The following is a 14874-nucleotide window of genomic DNA, read 5'->3' as shown; positions in this document are numbered from 1 at the left end:
AGAGGGAAATGGAAATTATAACTAGTTTGTCTCTTCATGATCACTGGACTTACATGGCCACTCCCAGAATTCATATCTGTGAGATTTCACAAGACCCTCCTGCCAGAGAGCTAAGTGTCATTGGCTATTTCACATGTCATATACAAATAAAAGAGGGATTGAGGGAAGTAAGAACTCTTTGAAATACTAGAGGTTTAAGAACACAGGAAAATCAAACGCCATACAGAAAGTGGTAAAGTGCATCATCTCCTCGAAGGGTTCTGCAGTCCCCAGACCCTCAAGGCAGCCTAGACCACCTTTAGATTTTTGAAGAATTAGTGATCAGTAGATTTTACCTGGGATTATATGTCAGACTTTTCGATGAATGGTAGTCAAATCATTAACAAAACTAAATTTTATGAAACCACAAACCATAAATTCTCTATACCATCCAGGTGTTACTCATTAGTTATTTTTTTAGCTAAATAATTTCTTTAATTTCAAATGTAATTGAATAGCAATCTCTTTTTTATAAATTGCAAATGAAAATGTGTATTTTAAATAATTATAAAAAGATCCACAAATAGTATTACAGGGCTGAGAAAAAGAAGAGGTAGATCATGATCTAAAAGTAAAGGAATAAAACTTTGAGTGTGAAATCCTTCTATTTTACTCAAGTTTGAAATATTTACACAAATGAGTTTATATAATATTTGTGTAAACAGGTTTAAAAATATTGAAAGATCTAATGTTCTTAGCACAAAGAGATAACTGTTTGAGATGATGGATATGCTAATTACCCAGATTTGATCATTACACAATGTATACATGTATGGAAACATCACATAGTGCCCCATAAATATGTACAATTATTGTATCAATCATAAATAAAAATAAATTTAAAAACTGAAAGATTAACATGAAATGTAGAAAACTATAAGATAACATTCTAAATGAATTATTACTATAAAGCTATAAAAATATATACAAAAATATATACATAAAGCAGTTGCCTGCATGGTACAGCTACAAATTAGGAGTGTACTTGTAATTATAACACTTATTTTTGTTGTACTCAGGAATATTTATTAATTATGCAAAGAAAGTATCTCCCTTATTTCTTAGGGAAGACTGGGTTGATATAATTTATAGTTTGCAGATATAATCTCTAGAAGCAATGTAGCTCTAAAAAATATGGAAAGTATATTGCAGGTCTGAAATGGATGTGTGAAATGGATGACCCTCCTCAGCTCACATTTTGCCCCCCTAATCTCTCAGTAATTCCTGACAATCACATCAGGAGACTAAGGGTGATCAAGATCAATTAGGCACTGCCATCTTATACTGGACAATCTTGTTGGCTTCTTCGCTTCTTATGGAATATTTAAAACAAAAATGTTGGATAGTCACATTCACTTAGGACATGTATAACCAAGAAGGCATATATGGACCAGCCAGTGTTTTGGAGATCTCAGCTGGCTGGTGGTTCTGTTTTCTGCTATAATATAGAAGGTTATTCCATTTTGTCTTCATATACATAATTAAGAAGAAAATTGTGTGGTTGTGGATATATGTATGTTTGTGTATGTATATATGCATGTGGGTGTCATGTATATATTTGTCCATAACATATAATACTGAATGCTATAGGAATTGTAAGTACTGATGTTCTACAGTATTAGATTATACATAAATTGTGACTGATCTTATGACAGAACAGAAGCCAATTAACTACAAGTTATATTTTAGTGCAAACTCATTATTCTCAAACACTGTCAGTATTTTTAATTGAGTCCTTAATTACTTTGAACATGATTTTAATTTACCACTGTCTAAAAATTAATGGTTAATGATCTCATATGTCATAGGTAAGACTGGTAAAATTACCACTTCAAAGCTGTAATGAATGAGGAAAAATCATCTTATCAACTTCTTTTTTTTTTTTTTTTTTTTTATTTTTATTTTTTTTGTTTTTTTTTTATATATATATTTTTTTTATTTCAGCTCATCATGGGGGTACATAAGTTTAGGTTATATACATTTTCCATGTCCCACCCATCCCCCCGAGTCAGAGTCCCAAGCGCGTCCGTTCTCATTCTCCCGACAGTGCACCTGGCACTCATCATGTAGTCATACCTCCATCCCCTCCCCCCCCCACCTCCCCGGGTCTGCACCTTCAAGCATGACCATTCCCCAGAGGGTGTGCAACGCACTCATCATGTAGGCATACACCCATCCCCTCCCCCCACCCCCCATCCCAGTCTGATATCCAATTGGTATCCTTCCCTGATGTACATTTAGGTGATGATCAGGGAAACCAGTTTTCTGGTGAGTACATGTGATGCTTGTTTTTCCATTCTTTGGATACTTCACTTAGTATAATGGGTTCCAGCTCTCTCCAGGAGAACCAAAGAGATGTCGTATCATTGTTATTTCTTATAGCTGAGTAGTACTCCATGGTATACATATACCACAGTTTACTAATCCATTCGTGGATTGATGGGCACTTGGGTTGTTTCCACATCCTTGCGATTGTAAATTGTGCTGCTATAAACATTCGGGTACAGGTGTTTTTGTTAAAGAATGACTTTTGTTCTTCTGGGTATATGCCCAATAATGGGATTGCTGGATCAAATGGTAGGTCTACTTGAATCTGTTGAAGGTATCTCCATATTGCTTTCCATAGGGGTTGCACTAGTTTGCATTCCCACCAGCAGTGTATGAGTGTTCCTGTCTCTCCGCATCCACGCCAACATGTGTTGTTTTGGGATTTTTTGATAAAGGCCATTCTCACCGGAGTTAAGTGGTATCTCATTGTGGTTTTGATTTGCATTTCCCTGATGATTAGGGATGTTGAGCATTTTTTGATATGTTTTTTTGGCCATTCTTATGTCTTCTTTTGAAAAATTTCTATTCATGTCCTTTGCCCATTTTTTGATAGGATTGTTTGATTTTTTCCTGCTGATTTTCCTGAGTTCTAAATAGATTCTTGTTATCAGTCTTTTATCTGATGTATAGTATGCGAAAATTTTTTCCCATTCTGTAGGCTGTCTGTTTATTTTCATGACTATTTCTTTGGCTGTGCAGAAGCTTTTTAATTTAATCAGGTCCCAGTCGTTTATTTTTGTTGTTGCTGCGATTGCCTTAGGGGTTTTCTTCATAAATTCTTTGCCTAGACCAATGTCTGTAAGAGTCTTTCCTACATTTTCTTCTAGAATTCTAATTGTTTCCCATTTAAGGTTTAAATCTGTTATCCACCGTGATTTAATTTTTGTGAGAGGTGAAATCTGTGGGTCCTGTTTCAGTCTTCTACATGTGGCTATCCAGTTTTCCCAGCACCATTTATTGAATAGGGACTCTTGTCCCCAGAGTATGTTTTTGTCTATTTTGTCAAAGATTAGATAGTTATATGAGGATGATTTTATATTTGGGTTTTCTGTTCTGTTCCACTGGTCTGTGTCCCTGCCCTTGTGCCAATACCAAGCAGTTTTAAGAACCACAGCTTTGTAGTATAGTTTGAAGTCTGGCAAATCAATACCTCCCATTTTGTTTTTATTGCTTAAGATTGCTTTTGCTATACGGGGTCTTCTCTGATTCCATACAAAGTGTATAATTATTTTTTCTAAATCTGTGAAAAATGATGTTGGTATTTTAATAGGAATTGCATTGAATCTATAGATTACTTTGGGTAGTATAGACATTTTAACGATGTTAATTCTTCCAATCCATGAGCATGGTATGGATTTCCACTTATTTACGTGTTCTGCAATTTCCTTCCTTAGCGTTTCATAGTTCTCTTTATAGAGGTCCTTTACCTCTTTAGTTAAATATATTCCTAGATATTTTATTTTCTTTGTTGCTATTTTGAAAGGTATTGAGTCCTTAATTTGGTTCTCCGATTGAATGGTATTGGCATATATGAATGCCTCTGATTTGTGTGTATTGACTTTGTAACCTGAGACATTACTGAATTCGTTAATTAATTCCAGGAGTCTCTTGGTTGAGTCCTTGGGGTTTTCCAGATACAACATCATGTCATCAGCAAAGAGTGAGAGTTTGATCTCTTCTGTCCCTATTTGGACACCTTTGATTCTGCTCTCTTGTCTGATAGCTCTCGCAAGGACTTCCAATACTATGTTGAAAAGTAATGGGGACAGTGGGCAGCCTTGTCTGGTTCCAGTTCTGAGTGGGAATGCTTTCAGTTTTTCCCCATTCAGTATGATGTTGGCTGTGGGTTTGTCATATATGGCTTGTATTATTTTTAGGTAGGTCCCATTTATGCCTATGTTGTTAAGTGTTTTTATCATAAAAGGGTGTTGAATTTTGTCAAATGCTTTTTCTGCATCTATTGAGAGGATCATATGGTCTTTATTTTTGCTTCTATTTACGTGGTTAATTACATTTATAGATTTTCGTATGTTAAACCACCCCTGCATCTCTGGGATGAAGCCTACTTGGTCATGATGAATTATTTTTTTAATCAGCACTTGGATACGATTTGCTAGGATTTTATTGAGAATTTTTGCGTCTACGTTCATGAGAGAAATTGGTCTGTAGTTTTCTTTTTTTGTTGCATCCTTTCCTGGTTTTGGTATTAATGTTATATTGGCGTGGTAGAATGTGTTGGGGAGAATTCCATCCTTCTCAATATTGAAGAATAGTTTATGTAGGATGGGCACCAGTTCATCTTTGTATGTATGGTAAAATTCAGGTGTGAACCCATCTGGACCAGGGCTTTTCTTTTTGGGAAGGTTTTTTATTGCTGTTTCAATTTCAGTTGTTGATATTGGTCTATTCAGGAATTCTATTTCTTCCTGATTGAGCTTGGGAAGGCTGTGTGATTCTAAAAATTTGTCCATTTCCTCCTCATTCTCCAATTTGTGTGCATAAAGATTTTTGTAATATTCATAGATAATGTCACGTATCTCTGTGGCTTCGGTTGTGATTTCTCCTTTCATGTTCCTGATGGAAGTTATTAAAGATTTTTCTTTTCTGCTCTTGGTTAGTCTAGCCAGTGGTGTGTCTATTTTATTTATCTTTTCAAAGAACCAACTTTTTGTTTTATTAATTTCCCTTATAGTATTTTTGTTGTCTTTTTCATTTAATTCTGATTTGATCTTAATAATTTCTCGCCTTCTGCTGGGTTTGGGGTCAGTCTGTTCTTCTTTCTCCAGCTCTTTGAGTCTATTCATTAAGTTGTCTAGTTGTAAATTGTCTGTCTTTTTGAAATAGGCATTTATGGAAATGAATTTTCCTCTCAGGACTGCTTTAGCTGCATCCCATAGATTTTGATAAGTTGTATCACCTTTGTCATTTAATTCAAAGAATGTTTTGATTTCTGACTTAATTTCTTCCTTTACAAAATTGTTATTCAGGAGAAGGTTGTTTAGCTTCCATGACTTTGCGTAGGAATGAGAGTTCCTGTTAAGGTTCATTATTATTTTTATTCCATTGTGATCTGAGAAGATGCAGGGTATGATTTCTATTTTTTTAATTTTTTTAAGACTTGCTTTATGACCTAGGATATGGTCAATCTTAGAGAATGTCCCGTGAGCTGATGAGAAGAATGTATATTCAGTGGTTTTCGGGTAGAATGTCCTGTAGATGTCAGTCAGGCCCATTTGTTCTAGCATTCTGTTTAAGTCTACTATGTCTTTACTTATTTTCTGCTTGGAGGATCTGTCCTGTGCTGTCAGTGGGGTATTAAAATCTCCAACTATTAAAGTGTTGTTGCCTATGATTTGGTTTAGATCGAGTAGGATTTGCTTTATGAATCTGGGTGCACCTAGATTGGGTGCATATATATTAAGTATGGTTATGTCTTCTTGTTGAATTGTGCCTTTCACCAGTATGTAGTAACCGTCTTTGTCTTTTATTACTTTTGTTGGTTTGAAGACTAAGTTATTGGAAATTAAAACTGCCACACCAGCTTTCTTTTGGCTACCATTTGCTTGAAATATCAGGTTCCATCCTTTTATTTTCAGTCTAAATGCATCTTTGCCGGTTAAGTGAGTTTCCTGAAGGCAGCAGACACTTGGTTTGTGTTTTTTTATCCATTGGCCCAGTCTATGTCTCTTGAGTGGGGAATTCAGGCCATTGACATTTAGTGAGAGAACTGATAATTGGGATAGATTTCTGTTTATCTTATTGGGTAGAACTTCATTGCTATGTTTTCTCTCTTGAGCCATTGTGGTGGCTAGAATTTGATCTTTAGCTCTTGGGTGGTTTTACATTCGTGGGTCTTTGTTGTGATGATCCATGTGTAACTCTCTTTTGAGTACTTCTTGGAGGGGTGGCCTTGTCTTGGTGAATTCCCTCAGTCCTTGTTTATCCGAGAATGTCTTAATTTCTCCTTCATATAGAAAGCTTAGCTTAGCTGGGTACAAGATTCTAGGCTGGGCATTATTCTGTTTCAGAAGAGTGAGAATGGGGCCCCAACTTCTTCTTGCTTGTAAAGTTTCAGTTGAGAAATCTGGCGTAATTCTAATGGGCCTCCCTTTGTATGTTACTTGTTTCTTTCTCCTTACAGCTCGAAGAAGGGTCTCTTTAGTGGATATTTTGGTCAGTCTGACGACTACGTGGCGTGGTGTTTTCCTATTTGCTATGAATCTACCAGGGGTTCTTTGAGCTTCTTGAACCTGTATATCTAAAGTTTTAGCAAGGCCTGGGAAATTTTCTTCTATTATGTCTTCAAATAGTTTATCCAGCCCTTGCTTGTTATCTTCTTCACCTTCAGGGATGCCTATAACTCTCACGTTAGGTTTCTTCACATAATCCCACATTTCTTGAAGACTCTGGTCTTTTTTCTTATTTCTTTGCTCTATCTCTGTGACTGTCTTATTTAATTGGAAAGAGTTATCTTCGATTTCTGAGATTCTGTCTTCTATTTGATCTACCCTGTTCTTGAGACTTTCCACTGTGTTTTGTAGCTCCCTGAATAAATCCCTCATTTCTAGGAGTTCAGTTTGGTTTTTTTTCAATACGTCTATTTCTTTAGTGAATTTTTCTTCCAAATCCTGGAATTTTTTTGCGGTTTCTTTGCAGTGGATATCAATTTTTTCTTGTATATCATTCAGCTTATTTATAACCCAAGACTGAAATTCTTCTGGTAACATATTGGTATTCTGAAACTGGCTTGTGCCAATTGGAGGAGAGTTGGTATTTCTCTTTGGGGGCGAGGTTTCCGTTTGGTTTTTTGTGCTCCCCATATTTTTCCGCTGAGCCCTTCCCATCTGGCTCTATCGTTAGATCTTTTCTCACAGCTTTAGTCTAGTTAACAGCACGTCTTGTACTCTGTTCTTAGGCTGTGAAACAGTCTAGGAATGTTGCTTCCTTTATCTATAGGGGGAGACTGTTGTGTGCTGTTTAGAGTTTCTTTTTTCTATCTCAGTTGGGGGACTGCTTCTGATGGGTCCACCCCCAGAGGGTTGGCTTGACCTAAGACCAGTTTGGCAAGTTAAATCATTGTGTTGCGGACTTTCAGTTAGTAGGCAGGATTCACACGATTTGCAAGCAGAAAGCCTCTTCTCCCTCTCTTTTTTTTTTTTTTTTTCCTCCCCCTGGCTTTTTGGTTCTTCCTCTGGATGTGTGGTTTCTGTCTCCTTCAGCAGGAAAGACACTGGCTAGGCAGAGGAGGCGGTGCCCTCACTCACTCAGTGCCCCAGCTGCTGCAGCTCCCACGGGCAAAGGTCTACACTGTCCCAGTGCTCCCAAGGTCCGGGCTCCACACTCTTGTGTTTAGGGAAGCACTCAGTGTTCACACCTGGGAAGGGGACCTGGAGAGGGTCTATGGATCAGGGGATGGAGCCTCCTGAGGAGTCGCCTGGCACCCTATGGCTCTGCAGCAATTAGACCTTGGCCCGCACAATTGTTCCTGCCCACCCGCAGATCACTGGCACTGGGGGGTAATTTTCAGGGTCCGATAGGGATCAGAGCTGGGGGTCTGGAGCACTCAGGAGTTTACAGTAGCTCCTGGGCTGGAGGGACACCGGAAAGGAGAAAAGAAAAAGAAAGGAAAAAAGAAAAGAAAAAAAAAAAAAAGGAGAGAAACAATATGAATAACAAGAAGAAGAAAGAGAAAACAAGAAAGAAAAGAGAAAGAAAGAAAGAAAGAAAGAAAGAGAGAGATAAAAAGAAAAAAAGAAAAAAAAATCCCACTTTAATATTTCAGGCTCGGGGCCCCTCGCCTCGGTGCAGGTCCGCGTCTGTCCCTTTAAGAGATAGGGCTCCGGCACCGCGGAGGCCTGCCAGAGTTCAAGGTCCTTTCCGCTTAGCTGTGGGAACCGAGATGGCGACCACGCGAGAGCGTTCAGGGCTCGGCAGGCGCCAGGGCCCGCAGTGGCTCCCCAGCCGGAGAGCTGCCGTACGGGGGAAAAAAAAAAAAAAAAAGCAAAAAAGTCCCGCTTTAATATTTCACGCTCGCGGCCCCTCGCCTCGGTGCAGGTCCGCGTCTGTCCCTTTAAGAGATAGGGCACCACGGAGACCCGCCCGAGTCCAAGCTCTCTCCCGCCTATGTCACCTGTCCTCAGAGCTCCACGTCTCCCGCGGTGATTCTGCACCAATTTCAGCCAGATCCCTGACCGAGTGGATGTGGGGGTCAGTGGGGAGATCAAGCCGCTCTGCTGTGGGGCTGCACCCGCCCCACTCGCCGGTGAGGCAGGCACGGCCGTCCCGCACTCCGCTGTCTGTTTTCCGTCCCGCACTCTCCAAATTATCTCGGTCTGATTTCCCACTCGCCTCTGTTTTTTCCTGTTCCCCGTGTCCCACGGTGATTCTCCGTGGGTTCACACCGCCGTTCCTGTGGAGAAGCAATCCTCTAGCGTTGTGGCAGGTGGAGATCCACGCCTTCCTCTCTGGGAGCACAAATCCAGGAGGTCACCTCCACTCCGCCATCTTCTGATCCCTCAACTTCTTTATAATTACTAATGTGCAGTCTAATAGAATATGCAGGAACCAAGTGCACTGCTTTGGAATTTGCTGTCAAGACTTTCCACCTTGAATGCGATGGAGATATCTTGCAAGCATCAAATCACCTGTTTGGCCTTCACCTGTTATTTCTCATAGTGCTCAGCATATTGACTTCCAGTAAACAGTTGTTGGCTATAAAGGTTAACTAGAAGGCCTGAGGGGGTTAACTCTCAGTTACATATTTCCAGGGTTGTCATTATGAATTTTAGTTTATCATCTGAAGAAACATGTTCAGTTTGTCCAAAGATAAAAATGTTACTGTCACATTTTGATCTCTCATCCTTTTCTCTTGCTTGTATTATTACTTAACAGGTATGTCAAGGATGCCACAATGCCATTGATCCAGAAGTCCAGCGGGTGACCTACAACAATTTCAGCTGGCATGCGTCCACTGAGTGTTTCCTGTGCTCCTGCTGCAGCAAATGTCTCATTGGGCAGAAGTTCATGCCAGTAGAAGGGATGGTTTTCTGTTCTGTGGAATGTAAGAAAATGATGTCTTAGGAGGAGGGTACCTAGAAGTATTGAGCCATAGCTATCCAAAGTGGTCTGCATTTCTACTGTAAAATCCGATTTGAAAAAATAAAAGGCAAAAGAGAAAGTATAAAAGAAACCAGGAGATTTTGTTCAAAATGTTTCTTTGCTGTTTTTTCTTAACAATTTTTTTTCTGTCTCAACTTTTAAACTCTGCTTTAAGCAATTGATTTTAAAAAATGATAAAGAATTTTATCTTTCCTTAGCTTTATAAATGTCAAATCTTTGAGTTGGAAAGTTGGATTTTAATTAAACTTAATTTCCCTAACCCCTTTGTGCCAAACAGAGTACACATAAAACACTTAAAAGTTAGCGTACTGAGTGGAAAGATGAGCATATCTAGTTCTATATTCTTTTTTCCCCTCGTGTGAGAAATAAAAAGGAAATTAAATTTGCCCTAATGCCAAGGCTCTACATTTATTGCCTCATCTGATTCACTGATCTTTGTAATGATACACAGTGAATTCTTTTTCACAGAAAATAGAAATGCAGTGTAGTATGTAGAGCTGCTATTGTCATGCCTATGCATTTGCTATTTCCTGATTTAGGCAGAGGTGGCATTTTCTTTATTGCATTTCTCTTATTTTTTTTATTATGTACCCTACCTCTCAGTATTCTCTTTGTAAGTTGGTGACCTCCATCTGTGGCCTTGAATATTTTGTTATCACATGTGGCATAACAATATCCACACTTGTTACTTCTATAGATGATTTTTGGCTTGTACATAAAAGCTAAGCCACTCATTTATATTGCTTTTAATCCAAAGAACATGTATAGTTTTTGTACCTAGGAAACTATGACTTTTATACTTATTGCACTTGCCTGCCATGGTTCAGATATGATTTTTGCATGATTTTCATTCTTTTCTAATGGATCCTATTTTATGATACTTGTAAGCCTGTTATGAATATATTTAATGTCTTCTTCTCTTATATAATTCCATCCTTAGGTATTTCTAATGTTTATTTTTTTCTGTATACTTCCATACATAGCTGTGCACTATGAAAATTAAATGGAATGAATGCTATGTATATTATTATTCAAAATAAAGTTTCTTTCACTTTAATGATTGTGTCTTTGTATTCTTTTTATGAGTAAAAAATCCTTCTGCACTAAGCATGCATTACAGCAGGGGGCGATGTCTCCAAGGAAGAAAACTACCCAAACCAAAAGGCCGCTCTAACAAGCCAAAACAGAAACTAGACTTTTCGTTATGGAGAAGGAATAAGTTTTATGAAACTTTAAAATAAATCAGGACTTTTTAGGGTCATGCAGGTTTGGGTTTTTTTTTTTTTTTTTAAAGAAAAGGGAGAGTGTATTAAAATAAAGTGAAGTTTTGGAAAACTTTATTTTCTCTTCAGGTGAATCTAACAAACATTACTCATACTCAAGTTGCAACTCTGGTTTCCTAATATATAAAGAAAATATAAACAATTTTTTCATGGCAACCTATTTGATAAAAGAAGCAAATGGGGAATAGTAATCTTCCTAATATTAGCAGACCATGAGGTGTTTTTCCCTCAGAAGTATTTCTGTCATGGTGGGAATAGCGGTTTTCTCTGACATGTACCCAAAATAATTTGATTTTTTTTTTTCCAGCTCATGTTTGTTTGGCTGATAGTGTTTCTCTTTATATTCCATCCCCCCTGCCACACGCACACATGTGCATACAGGTACATACTTTATTCCTTCTGCGCTGTGCCTTCCCCAACCATGGAAAGGTATCTGTTGGAGCTTGAACACATCACCTTATTTTAAGAAGCTAATTCTGCATACAATTTTAAATGCTAATGTCACAAATATCCCTTATTGTCTATAAATATCAATTTATGCTTGCTCATCTTTTTGCCTTTATCTTAAATGGCAACAGATATATTTGCCACAGTGTTTTGCCCACACGGTTGAACAACTTCACTTTTCCCAGACATGGCCAAATGACTGAAATAAACTGAAACAGAGCCCCTGCACACCAACCAACACAGCTGATCCTACTAAGAAGTCAGTGCTCCTCAGACTTACTGGTCTTCACAGTTGTCACATGGTTGGTTGGCTTGTTTCTTTCTTAAGGAAATGAGGAACTGAGTATTGTGTTTTTTAGCTAAAACTTCTCTGAAGTCTTCAAGCATAGGTTTCCAAATCTGACACTGAAGTATTTCAGCCCAGTTTCACCAAAGGCAAGGGATTCATTACTGATTCATTCTCAAGGAATTTCTAACACGTAGTGTTTAAGCTCATCCAACTTCACCATAGTTACCAGAGAGACACTACCACCCAAGATCAGTAATAAGCCTTTGTCTTGAGATGCCTTGGCATATCTGAACTTGTCTTCTGGGTATTCACTTAATTCCTTGGAAAATTTATGACTCCATCAATGTCTTCATAAAAAGGCACTTTACCACAATTTCTTACTAGATACTCTCTGCCCCTTCCTGACCTCTGCTGACTTAAGTACTCAGTGACAAGTTTGATGATTATACTGAATGCTCACATGTATGAAAAGGACCCACTATATTGGGAAATGTGGATGTGTTTTGAGCACACAACCTAAAACTTGCTTTGATTCTGGCTTGATTAATAGGATCTTTTTTTTTTCCATATATTTACTAGATGCTTAAATAGCTTTGGCTAATTATTTTGTTCTTTCATGGGGAACATGTCATTGTAGCCTCTTTTTGATAATGTATTTTGAGACACTCAAAACAAGATATCATTAACCTTTTATACTTGTTTTGAATGGCATTTTATGCTGACATTTATGAAGGCTGTTATTGATTTTTCTTCAATGCTCTTCTCCCCAGGACATCTTGACCTTCAGATAATAATAAAACCAACTTGTATCCAGTTCAGCCATTACTGAATACAGAGACCTTAGAGTTGATTTCTCCGTAAATACTGACTAGCTGTGATGGCATCACAGTATAGTTCAAAGGAGAACTGGGTTTAGGAGTCAAGACAGACTCCTTCTGGCCATGTCCCACTGATTCTCCATCTCCTCCCCATAGTCACAGCTGAGTAGGATGGAGGACAAGATTGTTGGATTTGAAGAGTCAAGGAAGTAACAGGCCCAAGTGTTGGATGGATGTAATGAATATGTTGAAGTCAGCAAAAATAACAGGGAGAAGGGCAGAGAGAAGAATGAGCCAGGGGCTGAAGTTATCAAAGAATATGGAGAAGTATTCTGGAATTTGAGACGATGGCAACTCTGGGTAGAATTAGGTGGTAGAGTCTGAGGCCATGTGCTATGTCTCAAAGAGCTGTGACTGTTACAAAACAACAACAAAAATAGTGGAAATAACAGTGGAGAATGAGGAAGACACCCACCCCACAGGCACTGTGAAATGCATGCCCACATGGGAGAAAAAAGTAACCAGCCTCTACTTGAAAGTACTCCAGAAAAACAGAGTTTGGGGATATCCAGGGGTCAGTTGGAGCAGGAAGATGAAGAGCTTGAGAGAACAAGAGAGTTTGAGCAGAAGTTGGATTTCAGAGGGAAGAGAGGTAAAAGAGGGTGTAGGAAGGGGTAGGCCCAGATTAGGAGATTCACAAAGCAGAATGGACATCCCATTTCCAATTGAGGCTGAAAAGTCCAGATTTTCTCAGGTAAACAGGGCTGAGAGGTATGCTGAGGTTAGCCCCAGTAGTTTCCTAGAGAAAGGTGGGTAATCAGGAATGCTTTTGACTGTTAAGTAATGCAAAACAGAACTAAGAGTGGCTTAAAGACAAAATGTTGGCTAATCCCAATTTGGTCTGGACAAATTCCTTTTAATCTCTGTTCTGCCATCCTCTATGTGTGGCCTTCCATTCTCAGGTTTGTCCCTTCATTTCAAGCACCACTCCCCTACAAGACATCATGCGAAGTAATAAAGGACAGAAGTGACACAAAGGATATTTCACTCTCTAGACAAGGAGAAAACCTTTCCAAGGAGCCCCCGGCTGATTTACCTACCCTTCCATTTCATTGGCTGGAACTAGGTCAAAAGCTCAGCCTCATCAAAGGCAAAGGGAAAACAGAGATGCTATGGTTGATTTATTCAATCATCATTCATACCCTGAGGGCTGGGCACATGGGCCCCTAGAACGAGATTAATTTTCTGATTGGAAGAGGGGAAATGGCTGTTGAGTTGGAAAACAGACTGCTATGGTAAATAATCGCTCAGATTCAGAGTTGTCTAGATAGCTAGGAGGTATGTTTGTATATATGTATGGTTCTGAAGCTTGGGGTTTCTGTTGGCTTGTGAACTGAGACAGGGACATCATTTGGGAACATCTTTCTTAGGATTTCACTTAGAGTCAGAGCAAGAGACACTGAAATCCTTGGGGTGCTGGTTACTGGACTTTGCTTGGCTTGCCCCTCCCACCATCTCGTTCCATCCATTAGATCCATTGTCAAGTCATAGGTCATTGTTACTTTCTCTACCAAGCACCACTCCCCTCCCCACCAGAAGTGATAACTGAGTCCTTGGTGCCCTTACCATGTTCATTTATCTGGCCACCTGAAACACTTATTTCAAGCTATCTACTCTGGCCTCTCCATTACCATAACCAACACTTTCATTGATAACCTTATTGTTTCTCACCAGGCATACTGTAAGCTCCTGTCAGGTCTTCCTGTCTATAGTCTCACCCTTGTTCTGATTCAATGGTTCCCAAACCCCCTATGCACCAAAATCACCTGGAGGGCTTCTTAAACACAGATTGCTGGACTCCAATCCCCAGAGTTTCTGAGGCAGTAGGTCTTGGGTGGGGCCTGAACATTGGCCTTCCTGACAAGTTTCCAGGTGATGCTGATGCAGATGGTCTGCATCCACACTTCAAGAAACATTGTTCTGATCCTGATAAAATTGAGGAAAAAACTAAACTCACCTTCTCCTATCAAAGTTACAACACATTTCTGACACCAGATGTGTGGGACTGTTTCCCCACGCACCAGGCAATCAATCGATTCTGTAGCAGACATTAGCTGAATGTCCTCCAGTTCAATTCCGAAGCTATCTACCCAGAGAGTGTTAGATCTCACAAGCTGAGGGCTCAGTCCCAGAAGGTTGCTCCTTACTTCCAAAACCAATCACAAGCCCCAGCTTGTTTCACCTGTGCTGACCAACTAGCTATAAATCGGGGTTCCTACAACTCCCACCTTGGTTTCGATTAATTTGCTAGAGCGGCTCACAGATCTCAGAGAAACAGTTTACTTGCGTTTACCAGTTTACTAAAAGCAATTGTACAAAGGATACAGACGAAGAGATACATAGGTCAGGGCATGTGCAAAGGGGGGTCGAGCTTCCATGCACACTCCAGGCACACCACCCTCCAGGAACCTGCATTGTTCACCTATTCAGAAGCTCCGAGAACACAGTCCTTTCGGGGTTTTATGGAGGCTTTATTACGTAAGTATGTTTG

The 14874-nt window shown here is 39.2% G+C and overlaps 1 protein-coding gene across 1 annotated transcript in view; it reads left to right on the top strand.

Annotated features, from left to right (window-relative positions):
* The window catches only part of TES (testin LIM domain protein), a 47344-nt gene extending 37806 nt beyond the window's left edge, over window positions 1-9538 (top strand). The window contains exon 7 of the mRNA XM_045564309.1: window positions 9259-9538. Coding sequence (XP_045420265.1) covers window positions 9259-9447 — 189 coding nt within the window. The 3' untranslated portion in view covers window positions 9448-9538. The remainder of the gene's footprint in view (window positions 1-9258) is intronic.
* Window positions 9539-14874: the final 5336 nt, after the last annotated feature.

This window comes from Lemur catta, chromosome 11 (assembly GCF_020740605.2).
Source record: "Lemur catta isolate mLemCat1 chromosome 11, mLemCat1.pri, whole genome shotgun sequence".
Lineage (NCBI taxonomy): Eukaryota > Metazoa > Chordata > Mammalia > Primates > Lemuridae > Lemur > Lemur catta.
Note: the sequence above shows the minus strand (reverse complement) of the source record. Positions and strands in the feature narration are given on the sequence as shown.